Here is a 25,268-nt window from a genome sequence, read left to right on the forward strand (position 1 = left end):
TCCCCCAGCGGAAAAAAGCGCGGCACTGAACCACTTAGCGATACTTTGAGTCTCTCGGGTCGCAATGCAGACATTGCGATCGGGAGTTGAGGGGCTGAAGAGGCGCGCGCGGATCCGATCTAGACACTTTCTCAACTCGGGCACGAGCAGAAAAGGGAGATGGATTGTATCAAAATGAATGTATAAATAATTATAAGGATGTTTCGCATCGGAAAGGGTAAATTAACTTGATCTTAATACTATCTGAATTTAAATTAGGCACATTCAAGGTGGATTGGGAGGGTGGCTCTTGCCATGGCTTAGTATCTCCTCGTCTCTCGGATGCGGAGTGTGTGTGATGAATGTCGTGCCATTTGTTTGCGCCATCGTCATTGCGAAGACGGCTCCTTTTGAGGCATCGCACGGCACATTCTTGCGCGTCGAGTGGGGAAAATTGCTCCCCCAAAAAAGGGTTTTATATATGTATTATTTTGGCAATTAAATTGTTGTCCGCCACCCTCTAGACAAATGTCTCAAGTCTGCTCGGCGCGCCTCATGGAGGTTGACTCACTAAAACCACCCACTCAGAAGATGAGGCGTCAGGAAGTGAAAAATACCCTCTTCTCGTGTATGTAGATTGGGGAAAATCACATTTCATATGAGACGCATTATGGCAAACAACGTGGAAGAGATTTATACATTAACTTCGTCACTTCCTCTCGCAAGAACTTCATCGCACGCCCATCGTGATTCCCACGCATGGAATTATAGATATTATTTTCATAGCGCTGCGGGTGAATCGATTAGATGTGTCTCTAAATCCCTGAACTCGAATATTTAAATGTGCCGATAAATTTGCATGGCAGCTGCATAAATTTTGCACAAATATCCCTGTCAATCACGGAGCGCGAAAATTCCCCGGGAAATCCTCGTTACTATGTGGATTAGGAAGTTTGACTTGCCAAAGCGCGCTCACACAAAAACCTTTTGAGTGGCATTGAGAGTAAATATTTGCAAAGTCGCACTTCACAATTTTCACATAGAAATACACGTAGCGCGATATGTTAGAATTCGAATTTAAAATTTGACACTGACAGAGAAAACACTGTCAAAATGACAGCTGGAGCATATGGAAGATTGGCTAATTGGATTCAATGGATGAGTGCTTGATTTGTGCGGTTAAGTCACCTTCGACCTCAGAAATTTGCATGAATGGATGGGAGTTTGTGGGGTTCAGCTGAGGTCAAGCAATCGAGGCAATGAAGCAATTGATTGGAGCGCACAAGGTGAGATGGTGTGAAGATTAGCTGTGAATGCGGTGAGAGTTCTCCGTCCATAGTTTGTCTGTGCAAAGACGGGGTTCACAGTCGGTCTTTCATCTAATCTTAATTAAATTTTTTCCGTACGCTCTTGCGAGAGTGAAAAGCCATCCACCTCGAGTCATTGCAAATGAATTCCAGTTCGCGACGGATCGAAAGTGGAAATCCACGTCTTCCACATGCTATAAAGTGGTTTGGGGCGAAGCCTCTCTAAAACATGAGCTTGTCAAATAAGCAGGAATTCAATTCACATGGGAGATAAAATTTTCATATGGAGATAAACATGAGCTTTTCAGTGTTTCCTCGTGTTCACCAAAGGCGGAGGAGAGACTCTTAAATTTCATTTTGCTCTTGGTAAACATGCTTCAATTCAAGAGTCACCCACCCACATTGTGTCAGTGTGTTGCGAGACATTGAGGATTGGAATTGTTGGGCGTGCGCCCACCCACACCCGCCACCAGCCCACTTTTTAGTGGCAATAACGCACGGGAACATGACACAACAAGGTGGTAATTCCGCGAATGCCATTTCACACATCCTCACGACACACACACGCGGATCCTGAGGAGAGTCTCATCTGCGCCGTGCTCCGAATTTAATTCAAGCCATCCATCAAAACATCCCGCAAAAGTGCACTCCTGTTGCATGAATCTTCATGCGCGAGAAAAATTTCCATTCGCGCACGAGGAGAGCTTTTTACGATGTCAGCATTCGGAGGGTTCAAATTAATAAATATAAAATATTCTCCGGGGTGGTTTGCAGCCCAAACACACACACACACACACACGCATACGCTCCGGAGGGAAGTGGCGGTCGTAAATCTCATGCTGATGGCATTTGATTTTTCTGGGGAAATTTTATGAGAGTGAAAAGTCCTGTTAATTGCATAGACAGACAGAGATTAGGATGTTTTACGACGACAAGATCGACACTAAAACCCCCAGTTATCATGCTTCAAAGACATTTTCCGCAGATTTTCGACACTCTCACCTTTCGCAAACCAGCCACGGGTCGGAATATTTTAGTGCCGAAAGACTACAAGTGTGGCGAAAGCCTTTCTGAGTGTGTGTACAATTACTGTATATCAAGTGGCAAGACGTTAACCCGATTAGATGAGATGTGATCCCAGGCATTTTTGTTGCAGAAAGCACTTGAAACTGCGCACTAGCGAATATTTGAAGATCTTTGGAACCCTTTTGTGTTCTGATTAAGTGTAAACATAGAGTTTTTTCTACATAATTATTGCTCAATTTAGTCACAAATCCAAGTTGAGACTTTCGGGGAATTTTTTCTAAACAGATAAAATGTTGAAGGAAAAATCCCAGGATTATCACGGAATGATTTTCATAAGGAATTGAGAAACATTTGTCTGCAACATCAGCAGGATTGCCGCGATGTTCTGTCTAGTGTTGAATAAGTTAATCTCCTTAAAATCTCTATATTCATCCCTTAACCTTTTCCGCACCACTAGTTTGCGTTCGCACTGTGCGAGACGAGCTGTGATGATTCAAAGGGATTAATTTCATTTCGCCCAGGCCACAGATAAGGCGGCGGACTTGGGGGGGCGCTTCTTGGCGAAAACATTTCCATGCTTGTGCGTAATATCCAAATTATCTGCCGCTGGCCATGGGAAAGGGATTTGCGCATACCTGTTGAATTCTTTCGTGCCATGTCCTCGGCGCTGGAGGTCTTTCGTTGGTCGATGCGCAAATTGGGGATGTTGAAGGGCGGCACATGCATATTGTCCGAGGAGAACTGGTGTCGCAGTGGTCTGTGACGCTCCGGAGATGGAATGGACAGATTGTCCAGCTTCAGCTTGTTGCGCTGCTGCCGATCAATGTGATCCAGCATCTCCTGCAACACCTGCAATCAGCGGACAGTTAGTGTTCTCCCAGCGCGCGCGTCTCCTGTGCGAAGATGCTCACTTCCAGCAAGATGGTGAACTGCTCGAGATTGAGCGAGGGATTGACGGTCTGCGGAAGCAGAGACGGCATCACTCTGGTGGCCATAATATTCACGGACAGTCCGTACTTCTTGTCGCTCAGCATTATTCTGTAGATGTCTGAATAAAAGAAGGGAAGAAAGGAATTGTCAGAAACATGAGCAATCCTTAAATATTTATCACACAACCCTTCTACATATGGGATTTTCATGAGATCTTTGTCGCTGAGTTCATGTCAAGGGGTGTGCGAATCGAGGAATTGAAAGTCAAATATTCCGGAGAGAACCTTAAATTTTTAAGCTTGAGAATTGTCCAACAATAATTCCAGAGCTCGGCATTCAAAATATATGCGCATCCTTGGGAAACATTGGGGGGGACCTTCTGTGCCAAAAATGCCCCAGAGGGAAAACTCTTGTCCCATTTTCAATTCATTGCTCATGAAAAGGGACTCTGTGCGGACGCGCAGTGCCTGAACAGAGCTTTCGACACAATTCCATCTGCCATTTTAATGAATCACAGCTTCAACACTTCACTTCCTCGTTCGTCTCATGAATTCCCCAAACATAAAATACAAAGTGATGATTTTCAGTATAAATTTACCCCAGAATCGCATATTTAGGTTATGCGCCCAATGTTTGGCCATCAAGCACTGAGTGAAAAACCAAAGCTCAATTTATTAGGGATTAAATTTTCATAGTGTTTTTGCTCAGGTTAACAAGATGATTTATTTGACGGGGCTTTTTGGCAACACTGCAGCATTTATCTTTCTTAGAATTATCTATTCTCTGGCCTAATAAAGCAAATCCATGAGATCTTATCCATCACACACTTCTCAATTGCATGCGAAGGCAATTTGCCTCGATGAAGTGCGTATGTTAAAATCTTCCATGTCATGTCATTTATCTTCATTGTACGGTTTACCACATGTTAATCTCTGCTTATTGCTCCTGCTGGGAGCATTGCGGCGAGACGAGGAGCTCCCCACGCTTCCTCCAGGGACGATCAGGGGGAAAAAGTGCCTCTGAGAAAATGTAATGAGTCAATTGACGAACTCTGGGGAGAAACTGAATACTGTTCACAGTATTTTAATGTGTCATGCTGTACAGAGAAGAGAGGAGATTTTGTGTTCTTCTCTCTTGATTTCAGTCACCGTTTTAGACTTGTGGAAAGATTCTCTTATCTCAAAGAGCTTTAATTATTAGTAAAAGCTAGAAGTTGTTGGTTTTTCATCATTTGCAAGCTCAGCAGGTGTATTTTATCTCTGAGAATGTGTTTTCTTGTATCTCACGAAGTTTTTTCCTGTTCACATTCTCCAATTCAAACTCTAACGACATCCGTGAGAATTTGCTGAGAAAAGCGCTGAAACTTTTCCAGTGCTAAACACACTCACTTCATCGTGAGCTGACAGATTATTTTCATCGGTAAACTGATTTCTTTACTGGGATAGAAAACAATTTTCCGTGATTGAGGAACATCATTAAAATTTGCTGACAGATTCACTGGTCGAGTGACACGTTCGATTCCTGCGCCTCGGGCCTCGACAATATTGTATTCCTACGCTCGGAGGGCGAGACAAAGCACAAGACGAGAAGTGGGAGGACTCAATGAGACGTGCCTTGACAAATCTGCGTGTCATGTTTCCATTGACGAACGACGCCACCCAAAGTGATTCCACTAAATTATGTGTATTTAATTTATTCAATTTGAAATCAGAACCCAATTACGCGCTCCCCCGCACCACCTGTCCCCTGTGCTGACAGTGGATGGTAAAAAATCCCTCCGGTGAGCACCGAAGGTCTCCCCGCCATCTTCCCAGCGTCGTCTTATAATTGGATCTCACAGTGTGACCACATGACGCTCGGTGGAGGCGCCTGGTTGTTGTGCGGTTGTTCTAAAAGCTCCACCAACTGCTTGATTGATTGCAAATACATAATAATAATGTGGCCGTGCGGCCATAGTATACACACTGTGACATTCGTCGCACCAAAAATAGATCCTTGTCTGTGCCATCGATTTGTGTTTAGTGAGTGCGTCATTGCTCCTGATGATGATGTCCGAGCCGCCGCTGAGCCTCAGCTGCGGAGCTTTTTCAGCTAAGCGTGGCGTGTGATGTTATTTATTGGATCAATCTGCACTACGTGCGGGTGAATCAGTTGGCGAAAATTGCTGCCTCGGGCATTTATCGCTTCATTGTCCATTTGCAACTGGTTGCACATAATCAGTAGTCAAAATTCAAAACTAGAGCCGCCAGGGAAAATGTAAACTTTTGCAATTAATCTAAATTTTATGTTAAGCTCTGACAACATGAAAATATTTCTGCCATGCGTGGAAATGTTTGAATAATATTGACGCTGGGAATATTTTGTGAAATATGTTCTGGCGAATGGTAAACAAGGAGATGAGAGAAAAAAAACTATGCATTCCCGCACTCATAATCCAAATATTTTGCAGAAATATTCGATACACAAGATTTTCCAAAAAAAAAAACATCTCGATGTGATTTATCAATGGAATTTCCGGCATGGCAGCAAAGTTGTGCGCGGCGCTTTTGATTGATTTTTCCGAATGGCCCGGAGCGAATTTAGTGGGTTTTTGAATTTTCCACAGCTAAAATTAGGATATACGAAGAAAAGTATCCCCTGTGGAGTGTCGAAGGAATTTCCCATGCAAATTTTGTGGCCTCTTTCCCATTCCGCCTTGAGCGCCATTCTATAAATACACCCTCAACTTAAGTACAGACAAGCAAATGACTTTGGAGACATCAAAAATGTGAGTGAAACCCATTCTTGTTAGGAGGCTTTTTTAATAATCCATGAACGACAGTCGAGCAAATCAAGATGCAATGTTAACCAAATGGTGGGCGTCGTTTCGGACGGTGAAAGTACCACTTTTATTTACTCATTAAATTTCATTCGAAGGCTTTCGTTCCCTTTTGCTGTCGCTGTAAAAACTGAAAGCTCAGCAAATTTCCACGTAGACGTCATTCATGAGCGAATTTTCCTAAGCTATACAGCATCAAAAGCTCTCGAAACTTCTCATCGTCCATTAGGAAGGGAGAAGAAGAAGAAGAGAAAAGAGTGAGATTTTTTCCTCCTCTGCATTCTCATTTTCTCCGTCTGCAAAGGGGGATATTATAGCATCTCCAGCAGGACAGACGACTGGAGGACACTTCCGTTTGCCTGATTTATTCAAATTAGCACGAAAAGATGCTCCCCATCGTCGTCACTTTCATCAGCAGTAATTTGTGGCCCTTGTTCTGTGATTTTTCACTCTCAAAAGTCCTCATCAGACTTCTTTCGCCACGGCTTTCACCTGGGTAATACCTGTAATTACCTCAATTTACTGGGGATTTTTCTTCCCTCATTTGCCACCTCTTTGCGCCCTAGGCTTGTGATTTTCCATGTAGTGTTCATTAGTGACGCTGGCAAAAGTTGAGAGTCATTTCTGAAGCTTCTCCTCAGCACAATTCCGGTGGGCGCAAAATGTCCCCGCGCCGTCGAGACAATTGGAGGGTCTTTTGTCGTTGATTTTGAATGTCGCCAAGTTGAGGACCAAAGTTTCAGCATGAATATCATTTTAAGTTCGCTCGCCTTTCACATAACTTGTGTCACACTGCTGATTTTACACAACTCCTCGTCGGGTGACACTATAAATGGGCGCAGACGTGAATTTTATTGCCAAAGGGAAACTTTACATATTGCAAGACGTCCTCAGAGATTACCAGCACAACTTCAAGATTCACATCTTCAGAGTTAGGGGAGAGTGGGGTAGTTTCAGACAGGAATACGATAGTATGAACTGTGAATCAAGTTCTAGTGCCAAAATTAGAAATGTATTTGAATAAGATGTGTTGGAAAAATAGTCTTGATTGAAATGTTCCGCTTCAATTTCCGTCGTTTGGCCATGTTGAGTGATGAAAAGTAGACGAGAAAAAGACTTCTAGTCCTTCCACTAAAGTCTTACATCATGAAAGAGTAAAGTGTTGAATTTGAATAATTTTTCATCGACTATTTGCAGTTTGGTATTCATGCGAAAATTCAGCGATTGAGTGTTGAATTCACTGTTGAAACGTGCACGATTTTTATGCATGTCTCAATGTGAAAATTGATGGAAAAAGCAAGAAAGAATTCCTCGTGGAATTTCGTGTAAATTTTTCATTTGAAGTAATGTTCTCCCTTTTATTTGCACAGCACTTTCATTACCTCGTATCATCATAGCGAGAGCACGCTTTTTTAATCCACCCCAAATCTCACTTTTCCCTCCTTTTTTTCCCAATGCTTCAAAGTCATGGGCGAAAGAGTTGTTATTTTGGCCATCGTGTCCCTCACAGCGAGGTGTTGGGCAGAGGACAAAGGGAAAAAGTGTAGTCAAAGGATGGAGTTGTCTAGATAAAATATGTAATTTCACGAAGGGAGCTTTGCCAGGCTACACAAGTGAGGGGCTTTTGCGTGGAAAAAAGGTGGACTGAAGCGCAAAACGTGATGTAATGAAACTAATCGACACATTTCTCAACCCTTCCTCAATTATCCTCTTCCTCCTCGTCTTCCTGGGCGCGCTCCTTGGCGTCTGACGGCACAAGGAAAATGGGCGCTCACTTCCTCCCGACTATTATCTTCCTCAACATAAATATTTTTTCACTAGAATAAATATTTTCCGCCATGTCCGTGGTTTTATGAGTGGGATTTGCCGGCCTCTCACCACCTTCCTGAAATATGAGATCATTTCTCGTGGGTGGACCGGGGCGAATGACAGGGAAAAGAATAGACAATAAAGATGATACACAGTTGGGGGCGCCCACCCACTCTCCGCCCGCTCTCTCGCACGTAATTGATTGAAGATGGGCCCCCGGAAAATTTCACTGGGAGGCGGCGTAATCGATTTTTTTCTACGTCTGTCATTTGTCCAATTTTCAGGTTGTTTGCCTCACGGACTCGGGACGTCTCTTACCTTAATTGTGACATAAATTTGTGGAGCAGCAAGTGCGCCCAATAAAAAGGGCATAATTGAGATGGAAGAGTGATGAGAAACAATCATAAATTTCCCCCTACAAATGGCCTGTTCGCCACTAAATTGATGAGGCGATCTTCGATCATAAAAGAAGCGTCCCAAAATATCCAAACTATGTAGAAGCAAATTAATTTACACAATATCCATTATTCGCGCGCCACTCTCGTTGGAAAATAAATTGAAAATGGCAATTTTTTTCCCACATGGAGAAAAATCAATTTCCCGTCAATTCATTTATATACGGAATTTCGTTAATTAATGGTGAGCGTGAATTTTTGCGATAAAATCCACATTTTGTCGCTCCAAAAATCCCTGTAATGCTCTTTGTTCGTCAACACGCCTATTTAAACATGGTAGAAAGGTAATTTTCAGCACTCACAAAAACAAGCTTTTCTCATTTGCACGCTCTTTGAGAGGAAATCATATAAAAATCACCGGTTTTTGATTTTTATATAACCGGGGAAAAATAAGCTCTGGAGTTTGCAAATGGCAAAATTAAGATTGAAAATGTCACGAAGATGTGAAATTCTAAGGTCAAAATTGCTTTTCAAGTCTCAATACAGCATGAGAAGAAAACACGTTGCATTTTTCACTTTTTCTGTATCCACGAAGTGGTTTTAACTGAAAATTCCTAGTCTTTAAAATCCAGAAGCGAGAAAACTTCGAACAATTTCTTTTTTTTATTATTTGTGATGACATTCAAGTCAATAACATAAGTTCATGGTCAATGAAATGTGATATTTAGAGAAAAATGCGGAGAATAGTTGCAATAACAGAGAGATTCTTGGTCAAATAGAGGGCATAAAAGCCTGTGCGAACTATTCGGAAGACGTGTGAAAATATTCCGCAATTCCCGGAGCGTTCAGAATCGCACCCCGCTCGTGTGGGTGGCGGAGCGAGGGTGGGAGGGCATAAGGAAATGCTACACTGGTCGGAAATCACCACTGACTCAATGGATCAAGAGACAAACACTGGACTTATCGGGAGTAGTGTTCGCTATTAATAGAAGTCCGAGCGCTACAAGTGGACTCTTATTGTTTGCAATAATAGCCTCTCGATATCTTTGGGGCCGTTGATTGGATTTACTTCACTGACGTTTGGGGGACAGAAAATCCACCCCAAAAAGAATGTCGTGGATTTTCCTGCCGAGGCATTTCCGTGTCACCGCAGTATTTTTTTCTCTCTCTCTCTCTGGGAGCGAATCCACAAATGTCACGAGTGAAAATTTATTATTTGTTTTAAGCTGTGGCGTTTTTGCAATTTCCCGCACATGAGCGTGGCAATGCACATAACATATTGGCTTTGCAGTGCGAGATAAAGTTTTGTGTGTGAGGCTTTTCGTTTAACAAGTGAGGGAATCACATAAAAATAAATTATGGCAATTAATTTCAATCATTTTGAATTGTCGACAGTGGAAAAATGTGCCTGATGAAAATGTGTCACGAACAGCGGTTTCGGTCCCCTGTCAGTTGGAGCTTTTTAAAGTGTTGCGAGCGAAGCGCACAGGGTTAGATCTTGGGGGTATTTTTTGGCATTCTGGTGATTGGCAAGGCGACAAATCTCCCTTGAAATTATGAAAGTCGCTCGTGCGATTTTCTGCCTTATCTCTGATGAGGAGGAGTGGAGGGAAGATAAGGAGATGGGGTGCGGAGAGAGAATGAAAATCCCTTGTCAATTTTTCTTCAGGAGCATTTTTCCAGTTCGTTAGTTTTTCCCCGGTCTCCCATCCTGTCGACTTCCTCTGATATGAGCGAGGACACTTGACAGAACAATGGTCACATAAATTTGATACTCACGCACAACACGCAGGATTATCTCGGGATCGGAGAGGCGCACCTCCCACAGCAGCGGGAGGACTTCGTCGATGATCTGCGACTTGTCCAGCTTGTCGAAGATTTTCTCAATGCACTGCAGCACATTCGCCATAATCTTAAGGTCACTCTGGTTCTTCTCGAAAACAAGCTTCATCTTGGGCAGGATCATCCGCCTGATGGCCATCTCGTCCAGATACTCGTACACATTGATGACAGCCACGAGGGCGGCGTTCTGGCGCAAGTTTTAATTGAAAAGCAATTTGCGACGGAATATCAATCAAAAGTTACACTCGAGACTCACCTGCACCTGAATTGTGGTGCTCTCGAAGGCATTGAAGAGGAGCGGGAGGATCTCGAGGCGGATCTCGTCGCGGGACGTCTTCAGCAGAATTAAATGCAAATTCTCCAGCAGCGTCACCGTGGCTTGGACAGTTTTAGGCGACACGAAGAGGAAGCTGGTCGAAGAGTGTGAGAAAACACTTAACTTTCTCCACATTAGACATGCAAATTTTTCCCCGCGCACAACTTTTCATAGACTCCCAATCTCTCGTCTTTTCCACATTAATTCATGCGGGAAAAGTTTGTCCGGTGACAGAAGGAAATCTGTCGCAAATACACTTTGAATTGGGCTTAGAAATTGCCACAATACACTGCTGACCGGATTTAATAATTCATTACTCTCTCAGTGCTTTGGCATAATACACCTTTTGCAGCTCCTTCCTCAACCGTGGCAATCGAGTATCGGTGTGAGAACATATATCTCACAAATAAGAGGATCAAACTTCCTCTACAGCATGCATTCAATCAATTTCCTACAACTATTGCCGGAGAAGTTCCAGCGGGAATTCTCCATGATTATGATGATATAAAAATGAGGTGCAGAAGCGACTCTGACCGAGTTTTAGTGCTGGAATTTCTGCTTCAAATACTTTTAATTGAGGTTGCGTGCTCATGAAAAAATGAAGTACTTTGGTAAAGAAACGTGAAGAGTTATGAAAATAAATTTTAATTTAGCTTTACTAACGAAAAGTAGTTCGAATTCGGATTAAACATCTATAAATTTTCATTGGTCAGCGAAATGAACTTGTCAGTAAATTCTAAGCATTCATTGGCTGTATTCAAGAAAAAATATTTCACCTGCCCAAGTTTATATTCTTCTAATGCAGAAATCTCATAAATTCATGGAATGTTTGCCTCAATATTTCTCGTGTGGAATTCCACAAGTTTAACTTTTCCTGAGGCGAAGAGTGGACTAGGAATATTTATGGGGAAAAGTTGCGGAAGTGTGTGTGTCATACCGAAAAATGGGCAGAATAGTTTCCTCGTACTCCTCGACGGTAGATTCCTGCACCAGCACGAGGATGGGCTGCAGGACGGCTGCCAGAGAGTCCTGCGTCTTGAGGTCGGGCTGAAGGGAGGGCCAGACGTGCTGCCACCACAATTTCTGTGGCCAAACAGAGAGGCAATTGTCAGGCGAAAGTCAGTGCGAAGCTGAGCGCAAAACTCACCCTGGGAATGTAGGGAAGGACGTCTTTGAGTGTTGTCCGGTAGAAGTTCACCTTCTGCGGCGAATCCTTCATGTTTATCACATCGAGAAACTGGAGGGCATGGACTGCGGGATCGCTGAAACACATGAAAACACACATTCATGAGTGCATCTTTGCTGAGGAAAACTCTCCGACACGCGCGCTACTCTTGCTGGAGGAATTTAATGCTCTCCACAGCTTTCCTCGCGTCCTGGCAATTTGAGTGATAATTTTCAATTTAACGCGCGCGCTTCTCAGCTTATCTGTGTGTGCTGGCGCAATAAATGCAGAAAAATCCCGCGTGGGTGGTCTTAATTAATGGCACGAGATAGAGTTTAAAGGAAAATTAATTTCTCTTCTGCGCTGCTGAGCTAATTAATTGGATAAGTTGAGGTAGTTTTTTACACCCCCAGCGCAAACTGCATGTTCGACATGAACACTCATTATGAAATGTGTCAGGGTTTTTCCCCATGCTTTTTTGCAATATCCGGCGGGAAATCCATATCAATTCCACCGCCTGATAAATCTCTCTCTCTCTCATTTTCGTACCGGGAAATCGTTACATTTGTGGCATCAGCAAATCCCAAATCTCCCTCACAAGTAATTCAATATTCTCTCATCATCCAATTTGCACCAAAGCAATATTTCTTGAGTAAATTAATTCTCATGGCGAGATGACTTTCGATGCGAGGCCAGTGATGGGAATCAATTAATCCCAGGGGGAAAATATCTCTTTGACAAGCCTCAGATGTTGACTTGCCGGGATGTTTTGCTGTCTGGTGAGATTGAGGATAATGAGCTTAATGTGATGGCATTGTGTCTAATGGTAATGACAAAATTATGTTCTTCAGTTAAATATGTTTTTCGTGGGGGGAGGGAAAAAAGATACAACATGTGGTGCTCGTGTGAGAGTCACACAGGGAAATTTATCGACATCCTCCTCTGGTCCGGATGGAGCGAGAGAGGCGTCAGGTAGTGAGTTTTCCGGGAGATGAGTGACAAAGTCATTTAAGTTTCCGCCACCCTGTTCCCATGCCGCTCTGCGGTCGGCAGGCCTCGTCCTCCATGGCCTGTGACGATCCTTATCTCCACTCGTGCCACATCCCTCACACGCAGACAAACCGCACTCGTATGTGGCAATGAAGCCTTCCATGTTCATTAAGCTGCGCCATAACAACCGCCTAAGCAATGCCATTAGCACGGGATATTGAAAATTCTCATGCTCTGGCAAAAATTGCATCATCTTCCTCAGCTGGCGCCAAAACAGAATCTCAACTCGACTGTGAATTGAACGCGATGAAGCGAGATCAGGAACATAAATTACGAGTATCTGAACAGAATAAGGTGAAATTCGTCTCTGAAATTTCATAATCATTGATTTTTACTTAATTTTTACGTCCTAATTGTGTCAATTTTGTTTGATTGCGTGAATTTTCGCTATATTTTCAGCATATTAAGTTCAATTATCTTGTTAAATTATAATCCTGTATAGCATACATGAACTATAAAATGATAATTTGTCCTTCAATTCATCAGCAATACGGTGAATAAAATGGAAATTAATTGAATTTCAACCTTTTCAATGATGTGGCGCAATTGAGTGAGATACAGGAGAAATTAATTTACACATTTAATGCAATTTCCAAAGTAAAGCGGATAAAATACGCCCAAATGAGTTATATTTTAGCACCATCAGCAGAGGAATTTGGAAAGTCACATTTGTCGAATACACTTCGTTTGATGTTTATTTTGAATAAATGCGAATAGCAAAATATTGATTTCCTCAGAGCAAAAATAAACTCTTCAACTCAGCGCGTGGCACAGATTATTATTCACATGAGCAGCGAGAGCTTTTTAAAGATATTGTGTGGAAAATTTATAGTATTCAAGTGATTGACTTTCAGGCGCTTGTTTGTCAGGCGGCTTAGAATAATTACAGTGGAATTTCCATTAAGGATCAAACAGAGAAAAAAAAAATTCTTAGGCATTCGGGCGAGCATTCGAATATTGTGTTTGTGGAATTTTCATATTGAGCATAATTAGACGCCCAGAACCAGAAGCATGTTTGACCATTGAGATGGAAGATTGGAGTGGAATTCTCGAGGTTTCCTTATTCAAATCTGCACTTGATTGCACGCATTATCAGATGCATAAACAGTATATCAAATTGTGCCAGATTCACAGTGTGTGCAACAGGATAAGCGGCAGGGCGAGAGGAAGGAAATTGTGTGACTCGACAAAGGCGAATGACAAACAGGAGGAGAGAATTGACAGGATATTTGCTAGAGGGTGAAATGGAGTGGAATTGAGGACTGTCTTTGAGACAATGAGTGCCTAATCTCCACTTACGCGAAATATTTGATCAGCTGAAGGAGTTGAGCGGTCGGTCGAGCGGTGGGTTCCTTGCTCACGAGCCGAGATGTTGCTTCTTGCAGTGGAATTGGAACGCGCGGAAGCATGTTGTGCACACCATCGTCCAACTGGAAGGCAAAGAGCATTACAAAGTGATTTATAATATGGTGAAAATTGCTTTTTTCCATCATCAGAATAAAACTCCACGATAGGTGGCGAAAGGCAAGGCGCATTAGGGAAAGTGGGACGGAAATTGTTAAAAGCGCGCTAATTTGTTGCAAGCTTTGCGCATTTTGCAGACTTTTCTCCCATAACACGAGAGGAAATTGCACCATTTTTTTTGTTATCAAGAAAGTGCGATTGCTCGTAAATTGTGAAAAATAATTCATAGAATATATGAGCTTTTTGCTTCACATGAAAAGCTCTCTGAAATTGATTTGGATGACATTGCGAGTGTGTTTTTTTTCTTCAGCTGAGGTGAGAAATGATCAATGGATGTGCAATTCCGCAGAAAGGTGCTTAGAAGCCACTCTTATTTGCCCAGGTGGTGATAAATGGTAATAGTTGGTGCATGTCTCAGCAATAAATCACCATCAATTTATTTCATCGGGCTATAAATCCATCAGAAGCAGAATCATCTATTTGCACTAATACGAGATTAGTCGATGCTTTGGCGAATAAATCCAGCGGTGAAAAGCACTGCTCGTCGTCCAATCACTGAACATCATGCGCTCTCACTATAATTAAATCCATTTTCGGTTGTGCTCTCGGACAAATTCAATTCTCTCAGTGGGACAATGATTGGGGATTTGTTGTGCACTTTTCCATTTGACTCGCCCACGCTAATTATTTGCAGAATTATCCCCCCGCCAAGTGGGGTGAAATTGCGCTCGTGCAGGAAGGAGGATAATTAAAATAAAAGAGAGCAAATGGAAAATGACTCGCCTGTAATTACCATTTAGTCTGGCATGGTTATTGCGAGTGGGAAATATTTAAGCTCGCCGCCATTTCAGCACACCTGAAGGAGCTTTGGCCATTTCGCGTGAGTCCAATTAAAAGTTAATTAATTAGGATAATCGAGAAGTGCGATATATTCGAGATCATCTTCGACAAAGCTTCCTGTAAACTAATTGGCAAGTCAGGAAAAGCTTCGTGAAAACACTTATTATTGGAGTTCAAAGGACGTTTGAAGAGTTTGTTTATAAGAAGCCTTTATACTTAAAAAGTGTTTTTCTTTTGCCACAACAAATGATCTCTAATTGATCAAACGGAGAAACGTACAAAAGCTCCCTAATCTCACGTTTCCACATTAAATCGATCACTTTGCAATCCAGCTCAAAAGCGTGAGAACATATTAAAGCCATTCATTTAGCGTATTTGCTGATAATGTCGACGAATACATTTTTGGTACATGAAAAGCGGCAAAAAGGGATTTTCGTGAGAGAAGGTGAAAACGTCCTCATTAAATTTCACATGAGATATCTCGACAATTCATCGGAGAACTTTTGCATAAATTACAAATGAAATAATTCATGGATGAGAGGTTGCACAGCTCGAGTCCCGGACGGGAAATGTGGGCGAGAACGACCGCAAGGGATTTATGGTTAGTGGCCATTAATGGTTTTAATAAGTTGTGAGGATAATCGTAAAACTGTGAACTAATTTCACTCAGAGAACTCCATTTGCCAAACTGCATGACTTACAATGCGAATTTCCTCGTTAATGACTTTCTTTTCTAGCTAGATCCTCATCAAGGATTTTCCATGAAATGCTATTATATGAAATTTTGCTGATGCGATTTGCACATTGACGAGCAGAGCCATTCGAATATAGGATTGATTTAATTTGTGGAGCTCAATGGGGAATTAATGCTCAGTGGATATCGATAATATTATGTGATTTTCACTCACCAGTTCTAATTGCTTTAAATACGCTGAAGTGGAGTTATTTGCTTGAATTAGTGGTCGACCGTGATTGAATATTGCACAAATCACCATTCCTAATGAGAACATATCACTGAGAATGCTGCAACTTGAGCGGATTTGAATTTCAGGAGCTGCAAAAGGGGTTAATCACGTTCAATTCACTTCTCCACTTGAGATGCTCCTTCACAACTCTCTCACCCATAAAGTCCAGATTTGGCTGCATCATCTTCGACTGCCTCGAACTCCACGGTTGACAAATAATCGGTTCAACTGCATCTGACTCAGTGACGTGCTCTGCAAGTGAAAAGGCGCTCAGATTGTCCATTGAACTTCTTGCACAGTCACAAACTCACCAATGAACTCCAGGCCCGCCAACTTCCACGTTCCCTTCTTTGTCACCAGAATTGATGAGGGACAGACATTTTTGTGTATCACATGGCCAGAATAGTGAAGAAATGACAAGGCCTCGATGATCTGGAAATATATATATATATATGTATGTTTAGAGAGCGTTTTAAATTCAGCACATCACTCAGAAGAAATCCTTTTCTCACTATCTAAGGCTTCAGTGGCCACAACTTTTCATCCTACGTGGAATAATAATTGGTATGTGGGGATGAAATTGAGGATTAGGGACACTCCAGGTTGACGATTCATTTTAAATTTCACACCCACAAAACACCCCGGGTTTCTTGCCAATTTCCTCCCTGTGAGAAGATGCCACGGAAAGTTGTGGCAGCGCCTTTGTCACATGTCTCTGAGCTCGGCTGGGATTTAGGACTCTTCAGATGCTTCATCACTGAGGTTATTAAGCTCCGCCCATCCGGAAACTCCGCCCACAGACAAGTTTAAGTCCCCACAAAGACTATTGTCTGCACATTTCCACAAGTTTTCCACACTTATTCCTCTTTTCAATTGCAATTTTGAGATTGAAATAATACGCTAAAGTGTTGCCACCTCGTAAATTCCCCTCTTGAGCACATCACTTTAATGTGAGAGTCAGTGTAAAGCGGCATTTATCGCAAGTCGCTAATTTTCCGCCACATTTTGATTTAGTTGATTCTCTAAGACAAACACACTTAATCAACTTTGCCGAAAGTTTTCCCCTCAACTCTGTGCCACACTCAATTTTGCCATGTCAAATGACTAAAAGTTGTGGCTGGAGGAACTTCGCGACGAGGGTGTTGTTCGCTCTCGAACTTACACTCGATTGTGACATTTTTCAATCAGTTAAAATCTCTGAGTGAGAAAGTCGCGGTGGCGCGATAATTGTTGTCTGTCGATCCAGAGTGTGTAATTTCCTATCGATTTTGTGTATCTCATCACAGCCTGTGAGCACTTAAGGTAATCACACAAATATCCGATGCCATTTATATAAATTTACGATGGGGCGAGCGTCGGGCGAGGATTTGGGTGGCGATATTGGGATTTGTAGTCTTCCTTTGAATTGACTTTTATTGCGTTAGCATGTACGGACTTGGGCGATCAAAATTGCCATGTGAGATGGAAAATGTTACCTGTAATATTCCATATTTCAGTTCAATATCGAGAAATCGATACTCCTTGGCGTGCGGGGCTTTTGGTGCTGCACCCGGCGGTGGGGTGACCTGCGAGGCTCCAGTGCTCGGTGGTCCCGTGATGCCGCCGCCCGACTCCTGGACAGAGAGAGGGAAGAGAGATGGTTTGGGAATTTTATTATCATCACATAAGAAGTATACACGCCCTCGGTATTGCTGATTCCTATCAATTGGCCCTAAACCACCCCAATTTTCTCCCTCCTGCTTAGTCTCTCAGAAGCACGTTAAATCTGTTTTTCAGGGCGCGGGGGGCGAAGGGTGAATTTGAAGATTTACACAATTTTAATCTATTCTTGTAACCTGTGGTCGCATGCATCACCCACTGACGTATCTGCAAAATTGTATTTTATCGTGACCTTTTCGGGGTGTTGTAATAAGTGGAATACACAACGTTTATGGTATCTTTTTGGTAATAAAACCTTATTGAACACTTAAATTTATCAACAAATTTTATCGTGTTCGTTTTGCAAGAAGACCTTAAGAAAAATCTTCACCTTCCTTTGCCTCACAGTGGATAAACTGAATTTACAGCAATGGGCGATGAAAGCAACGACATAACTTGATATACTATTGATCCTCTACTGAGGATTTTCACTCCTGTTGGATTTTCTCCGGATAGATTTTGAACTCAGACGGAATACATATTCTCAATTCCATTTTCCTTTCCAAAAGGGGAATCTAAATTTGATTTCTGCAACAGAGGGAGAGAGAGGGAGAGTAGCTCATTCATTCGCTCGTGAGATAGTTTCGCGCAACAGTTGAGCGAGTGCTTTGCCAAGAAGTTTGTCCTCGAGATGCAAGATGTGCAATTTTTTAGAACCTCCACTCTAACAATAAACTTGCTGAACAATTGCTTTATGTAGTTCTCTCTCTCTCTTTGGCAGATGTGAGGTCTTCTCCCACCAGAACATCGTACATTTGATGTTAATAAAATTTTGAAAACTATTTGAAAAGTTCATTGTTGATGTTTATAGTTTGGCATGAATCTGAGAGATTCTCGCATCGCATAATTCAATCGCTTAACATTTCATAAACTTGAAGATTTCACTCCTCCGTTTGAGCTGTTCTGAAAAGCCACGACACCGGGAGATGATGGGAAACTTCTCCGAAACTCATCCGCTTAATAGCATTTGAGGGCGGAGAGGGCAATAGCTTTTCCCTCCGGTGGGAAAGTTTTGCATGAATGGAAAGCTCCTTGTGCAATTATCAATTAATTAGGTAAAAAATTGATGCAGAAACTTGAGTACATTATCGCTTTATTGTAAGACACATAATAAATCCGACGGTAAAACTTTCCACCGCCTCAGCTTAAAAGCCCTTTAAATGCAGGTACTTTAGTCGGTGAGAAAGTTAATGGCATTTATTTAGTGCGGGCTTTCAGACATGAAGCGCCTGTGTTTGTCAGGTGAGCTCATCAAGTCTTATCTCTCCGGGGTTCGCCTCATTGTCCTGGGTGAGGGATTTTCTTTTATTGAGTCGTGAAAAGCGATTTCCCAGCGCTGATAGACTTCTGCGGGGGGACACATTAAGAGACTTCACCACACCCTGAGCTTTGACCATAAAGCCAGCAAAGGCGCGTGGGTTGGAAAAGGGCTTTGGAAGTGCAGTGATTTGTTGGATGTTCTCAAGTGCCACCCACACCATTGCCGCCCTTGGCGGGAGAATATCAACTTCGCCGACGACGTATTCATATTATTTTGACGAAAGCAAATAGAGAGATTGATGAGCTATTCCGAGTGGAGGCGTGCAGATGTGAGTGCGTATCAATTTCAATGTGGGTGGAAAAGTATTTGCTTCTTGAAATACACTTGACGAGATATTTGATACGCAAGAAATCGAGATGGGTTAATTAGGATTCGCGCCGTGAGTGGAAATGTTTCAAGTCGAGAACCGAGCGTTCCCGGCGTTTAAGCACGAATGTGCATAAAATTTCTGATATTTTCACCAGGAACATTCCCATCGACATTGCCTCAATTCCTCGGGGCTTTCCAGGTGACTGAGCTCCTGACGGAATTGCCAAGAAATTCTGTGTTCACACACACACATTTTGGGACAGATGGAGAAGCTAATTACACTCCGTTTTGTGTTTGTTACGTGTCTCGTTTAATTACAAAAGTATCTGCACCGAAGGGACGGGGGCAATGTTTATTGTTTGCTCTTCCTCAGCATGCGGGTGTGTGTGTGTGTTTGAGCAGTTCTATGGGATTTGCAAACAGTCATTCTAATGATTCACGCAGAGGGCGACAAAAAAAAACGACCAGCACTTTACACACGAAAAATAAACTAGAGAAAGACTCACATTAATAAGTTAACTTTTCCACTTTGGCGAAACTTTTCTATATTGGGGTGGTGCGCGTGGGTGAACACATTTTACAGTCATGAATTAGTTTTGCCACCCTCAGAGACATTTTTCTTCATCATTTGATGGAGGAAAAACAAGCGCCATCGGCGGTGCCATTTGGGAATGTAAAGTTGCTGTTCTGCACAGCTGAAATTTTCACCACCCCAAAACATTCTATGGTTTCTCTGTATGTAGATTTCTCAAATGTTGTCATAACTTTTTCCGCCCAGTGTCAATTTCTTTCGCTGAAACACACAAAATCGCTTAATACTGCGAAGATGGTGGTGAGTCTATCGTCAAAGACCAGTCAGGGGTGGATAATATAATGATTTCGTGAGACTCAATACGATCTTTTCCAACATATCTTGAGTCAAGTTTCAAATTGCGGAGCGTGAAATTATACCAAGAATAACAAGAGAGAGAGAAGTAATTTAGAGAGGACTGAAAGAAGAGTACAGAAGACAACGCTGAATCAAATGAGTCTAATAAGATGACAACATTAGAGAGAAATGAACATGAGGAGATTCAGATTAATTGCGACATTGCAGCTTCATTGGAAGACTTTCTCATGATCTATCCCACTTCTGACACCAATATTGTGTAGTATTTTCTGTGTTTTTGATCTTATTTCTTGTGTTTAGGAGTATTTTGGACAATTTGCTGAGCATTTTCATTCAATTATCACGCGCATCTCTCTTTCTCGCGCACTTTCCACCCTTTTGCTGCCAATTGAGCGCCCCCGCGTCGATGCGGGATCGGCGGTCCTGCTAAGTGTGAATTAGGGGAGGATTCCAGAGAGAGAGTGGCGCAAAAAGCGAGATCACTGGGGAGTTGAATGGAAGAAAAACGTTGGGGAATCTCTCCGATGATGGGCAAATTGACTTTGGGGGATGATGCGAAAAGTTTGCCTGTTGTCAATGCTCCTTTTAGCTCCTTCTCCACCCCCCGGAGAAAGTTTCAAATACTTTTTCTTTTTTATTACCATCTGGGTTAATTTATTTTTTATGTCAGCTACTTCATTCACTGCGCTGTGGGGGTGGATTGTCAATGAGGGCCAGCGGAAGTTTTGCCCGCTGTGAGAGCTTTTGGTGTGCGGCGCACCTGAGCTTTCACTTGGGCGGGGGGTTATTGAGATGAATGGGTGGTTGATCTCACCTGAAAAGCCAGCACATTGGCCAAACTGGCGAGTATTGGTTCGGTGGCGAAGGCCAATGTGTCGCCACACTCCTCCACAGGATGGATGACTTGCAGCATCTTCGGATGGCGATATCGCTCCAGTTGCTTTACGGAGGCCCGCAGAAGCTCCGTGACCGTCTCCTTGCGCTTCGGCTTGTGCAGCTTCTCCGCACATCGCTTCTCAAACAGGAATATTGAGCACTCCTGCAACGAGAATATCCAATAACAGCCAATTAGGTGCACTTCAATTGCTCCACTCTTCGATTATATTGCATCCCCATTCAGCCAGGCATCCCAATTATACACCCTTTGGCCATGCGAAATTCAAACCATTCAGTATTGGAAGCTCAATAAGTGCGGTAAATGCACTGAAATTCGGCCGAAGATGAGCCATGACGTGACCACGGATGACAAAGGACAAAAATTACTAGCTTTTGTGGCGCTAATGGGTCTAATTTCGGGCAAAGTGGTGAATGATGGACAGAATTGTTGTCCTCTTGGAGGTGAAAATGAACTCAAGTGTCGCTCTCCATGGCTTTTTGTGAGCATTTTCATTGCGTGGCACTCAACAAGTGGTGGATCAACCCAATTGCCTCCACTTCCCCATTCTATTTGCATGCGACAAACAATTATTTTAGTGCTAATTACATCGAGTTCGCCCACTCCGTCTGAGGTCAAAGTTCTCCGGGGTGGGGAAAATGCAAAGTTTGCAGGAGGGAATCTCACTTTCTGCCAGCGAGAATATCAGCCAGCTATTGATGGGAGGACGAGGTGCTCTTGTCTATTTGGAAATAACATGGAAGTTTATGAGCGCCCACGGGTGTTTGAAAAATCCATCCGCCCACACCGAAATGCCTCCCCTGGATGCCTCGGGGATTTCTCTCATGCTCCACCCACGAGGCCATCGATCAGCAACAAGTTATGTGAATACATTGAGCTACAGTGATGACCTACTTTACCCCACTTCACGCTATCTTATCAGGAGCGTCGCGTGATGGAAAAGTTCACGGGCGACGCAATTTCGGGCACTTCCGGGAGGGGGGAAAATTCTCCTGAGATAAATTTCATTAGTGAAAACATCGGGCAGAGCTCACTAACTTTTCCTCCCACTCAATAATTAATGCACGGGTTGTTTTTTAAATAGTCAGACGCGACTTTAAATAAATAACGACGATATATAATGAAGTCTGTTTGAGCACGAAAAGCTCATAATTTGCACTCCTTTTGAAATGATATCAATGTGTGGAAAAGGTAATTACTTAATGAGTGCGCTCTTGAAAGCCTTGTGCATTAGTGATGAGAGAACTCGGAGTTTCTCCGCTAAACAAACGGTCAAATCCGCTTGAATATTAATGCTGGGCAAACCCTATTAAAATTTTAATTTATATCAATTTGAGCGGAGAAAATTGACGGGGAAATCCGCATTGCCTCATCTATTTTTTTTTCCCATCAACCATGTTGCAAAGGTATTTTTGTGCCAGTCGAGTGAGCAATTTCGATGCTGCACACGGTAATTTTTTGTGCAAATTGCACAAATTCCAAATTATGCTATTTCTCAGAAGGTCAGCAAATATTTTGCTCTCTGGTTGATGTAATTATATACAAAATGCTGTGAAATTTCAATTGAAAATTCCAGTAAATGAATTTCCATGCATTCCACAGCAAGATTCCACAGCAAGACATGCTATAAAACTTGTAAAATAGGGCAATGAATTTGTTTGCAATTATCGCGCTGAGAGATAATTTCGATTGCTATTTTTTATTAAAGATGTTCAACATAGAGTATGAATATTTCTTTCCCTAACCTACAATCGTCTTGTTGCATATAAACAACACCTTAAACTCCACTTTGGATGCAATCGCGGCGCGAAAGGGCGGAGCTCGCGAGAGCTTTGACCGAAAAAGAGCGAAGTTACGGCGCCTTTTGCAACATCACGATATTTCGTGAGTAATCTAAATTTCAAATAATGTAGCAAATCAAATTAGTGTTTGAGGATGGAATAGAATTTCCCACTGACACGATATGGAAGTGATAAGACACACCTTCGCGGCTCCTCAATAAATGGCTCGGCGCCACGAAAAAAGGGGCGGCAAAGGAGGTCACCAGAAATTCACAGCCACTTGCCTGTGTGCAGAATAATTCTAATTACAGACTAATTAATTGGACAAAGGGAGAAGTTTCATTGTGTTTTATCACCTTCGCCATTAAACCACTCCAGAGAGCCTCGAGGGAAGTTTATTTGACACAGTCTTCCGCATGGCATTCCTTCGCCTCTCATGCCACTCAGCATGAGTTACGCCGAGTCTCGTGGGATCACGCAAAAAAGCCCCCACGTCAGACACAATTGCTCAGGACTCCCGGTGAGAAGAAGTGCCATTGCAATGGACTGAAGCTCGAGCATAAAGCGCCAAGTCATGCCGCCGTGAAGGAGTGATTTTTTCCCCGGCTCGAGAGAATGAAATTAAATTAACTCCAAGTGGTATTGCTTCCGCAGAGGCGGCAAATTCAGCTCACCTCAACTGCGAATGGCCTAGCATGCCCCCAAAGAGCCATTTATCCCTGTGAACATATTATCCGGCCATTTATTATTAATTCGCACCCATGACGAGGCCTCTTAATCCCGAAATATTTTTCATGCCATCCACAAATAATGCCACGACACTCGTTTGTGTCTTGGAAGCTGTTCCGGATGAGTTTTTCCCTCTGCACGAGCCATAAGAATTGAATAATTGATTCGACAACACTGCGTGAAAAATAAAAAAAAAGCTCACCCAGATGTTATGGAGAGGTTTGTGCGTAATAATCTAATTAGATTGCCGTGACGAATGACATTCTGTCCTTCACTGTCGGTCAGCTGAGCCCCAGAGATGAGAATTTAATATTGTCATTCACATTAACAGATCGAATATTTTCTCATTTTTCACCTCTTTGTTTAAGATCTGCTTAAAATTTAGCAGAATTGAGCTGAAATACGAGCTTTCCGAGCTTTCGCATTGACTGGAAGGTGTCTTTATGCTCTGTTATGACCGTTTAAATGGTAAACAAAGGATTTGCTTGTTTAACTATACAATGTGCTTTGTCACATTTCTAATTGGTACTTTGGAGCCATAAATTTCCATAATTATTCATCTCCTTGTTGCATTTCAATTCGTATCAAGATTGGTATTCAACTAAAGAAGAAAATCCGCTTTGGCATCAGATGCAACACCTTTCAATTTTAACTTTATTAATGAAATTGTATAAAGTGGATTCGAGAGCCCTCAGAAATTTCTAACTTATGGCTTTGGTTAAGAAACTTCAATTGAAAATCATGCTCAATCGATAAGCAATTTTCCCCCTCGAATCGCATGGTGGAAGGAGCTGAAATGCAAAGGATTTGCTGCATGTTCCTTGCAGAAGATTAATTCGCCGTGTCGCTTTTGCTGGCAATGGCAAATATTGCTGCACAGAGTGTGGAAAATTTGCGCCAAATGTAGCGTGAGCGAGTCATTAAATTGGAGTGTAACTGTTGAATGTTGTGCAGCAATTGACAGCTTTTCTGATTTTCACATTCGATTAAAATCAATATGTGATTAAATTAAATTCACTCTCTGCGGCGCTTTGCCGTATTTTCGTCCCTGGAATGGAGCCAAAATTGAATTTTTCCCGCCGATAATCGCTCGGCGATGGCTTTGCCTTCTGTGTGTGTTTGCCGCCCGTTTTTAGGGGGGGTGGAAATCAATGATGCGCAACAGTTTGAATTGCCGCTCGCCAGTTGGATGAAGTCTCCAACGTTGGGCATCTTTGCTCGCCTGAGAAATCGGCAATTGATGTGCGGAAAATGTGTCACGGTCATTTAATTGCGCCCAGTGTCCGACGGAAGGATTTTCCTTCCCATTGCACGCTTCCTTTCATCCGCCCACGCGCCGCTCAGAAGGCAGGAAAGCAGAGAAATATTGGATTTCGCTATGAAAGAAAAGGCGCACTGAATCAATTATTTATGAGGTGTTTCATGTGCCTATTGTGTAAATAACAGCCAACATGAGAGGAGTAAATAAGATTTCGTCCCCTCGAGGGGCGGAATTTCCATCCTGAAATTGAGTCAATATATAGATAAAAGTGCTCCTCTTCAATGGAGAGCTGCTATTACGTGTGATAAACTCACGGCGTCACTGAATTGAGAAACTCAACGTACAATTAACCACTCCATTGTACGTCCCTGGTTTCCAGGTGAAAGGCAAAATGGGGAACACCCTCCCCACCCACGAGCGGGCCTTTGTTGACGCAAAGTTGTACATTCCGCCATACAGTATAAAAACCACCCTCGCGC

The 25,268-nt window shown here is 42.6% G+C and overlaps 1 protein-coding gene across 1 annotated transcript in view; it reads right to left on the minus strand.

Annotated features, from left to right (window-relative positions):
• LOC132256779 (SCY1-like protein 2) overlaps window positions 1–25,268 on the minus strand; it is a 42,901-nt gene that overhangs the window by 12,097 nt on the left and 5,536 nt on the right. The window contains exons 3-14 of the mRNA XM_059753327.1: window positions 20,938–21,162; window positions 17,382–17,519; window positions 16,218–16,338; window positions 16,063–16,158; window positions 15,850–15,995; window positions 13,937–14,067; window positions 11,570–11,684; window positions 11,360–11,505; window positions 10,363–10,516; window positions 10,044–10,293; window positions 3,224–3,360; window positions 2,948–3,161 (exon numbers count right to left, since the gene is read on the minus strand). Coding sequence (XP_059609310.1) covers window positions 2,948–3,161; window positions 3,224–3,360; window positions 10,044–10,293; window positions 10,363–10,516; window positions 11,360–11,505; window positions 11,570–11,684; window positions 13,937–14,067; window positions 15,850–15,995; window positions 16,063–16,158; window positions 16,218–16,338; window positions 17,382–17,519; window positions 20,938–21,162 — 1,873 coding nt within the window. The remainder of the gene's footprint in view (window positions 1–2,947; window positions 3,162–3,223; window positions 3,361–10,043; window positions 10,294–10,362; window positions 10,517–11,359; window positions 11,506–11,569; window positions 11,685–13,936; window positions 14,068–15,849; window positions 15,996–16,062; window positions 16,159–16,217; window positions 16,339–17,381; window positions 17,520–20,937; window positions 21,163–25,268) is intronic.

The sequence above is a fragment of the Phlebotomus argentipes genome, unplaced genomic scaffold (assembly GCF_947086385.1).
Source record: "Phlebotomus argentipes unplaced genomic scaffold, Phlebotomus argentipes genome assembly contig_17, whole genome shotgun sequence".
Taxonomy (NCBI): domain Eukaryota; kingdom Metazoa; phylum Arthropoda; class Insecta; order Diptera; family Psychodidae; genus Phlebotomus; species Phlebotomus argentipes.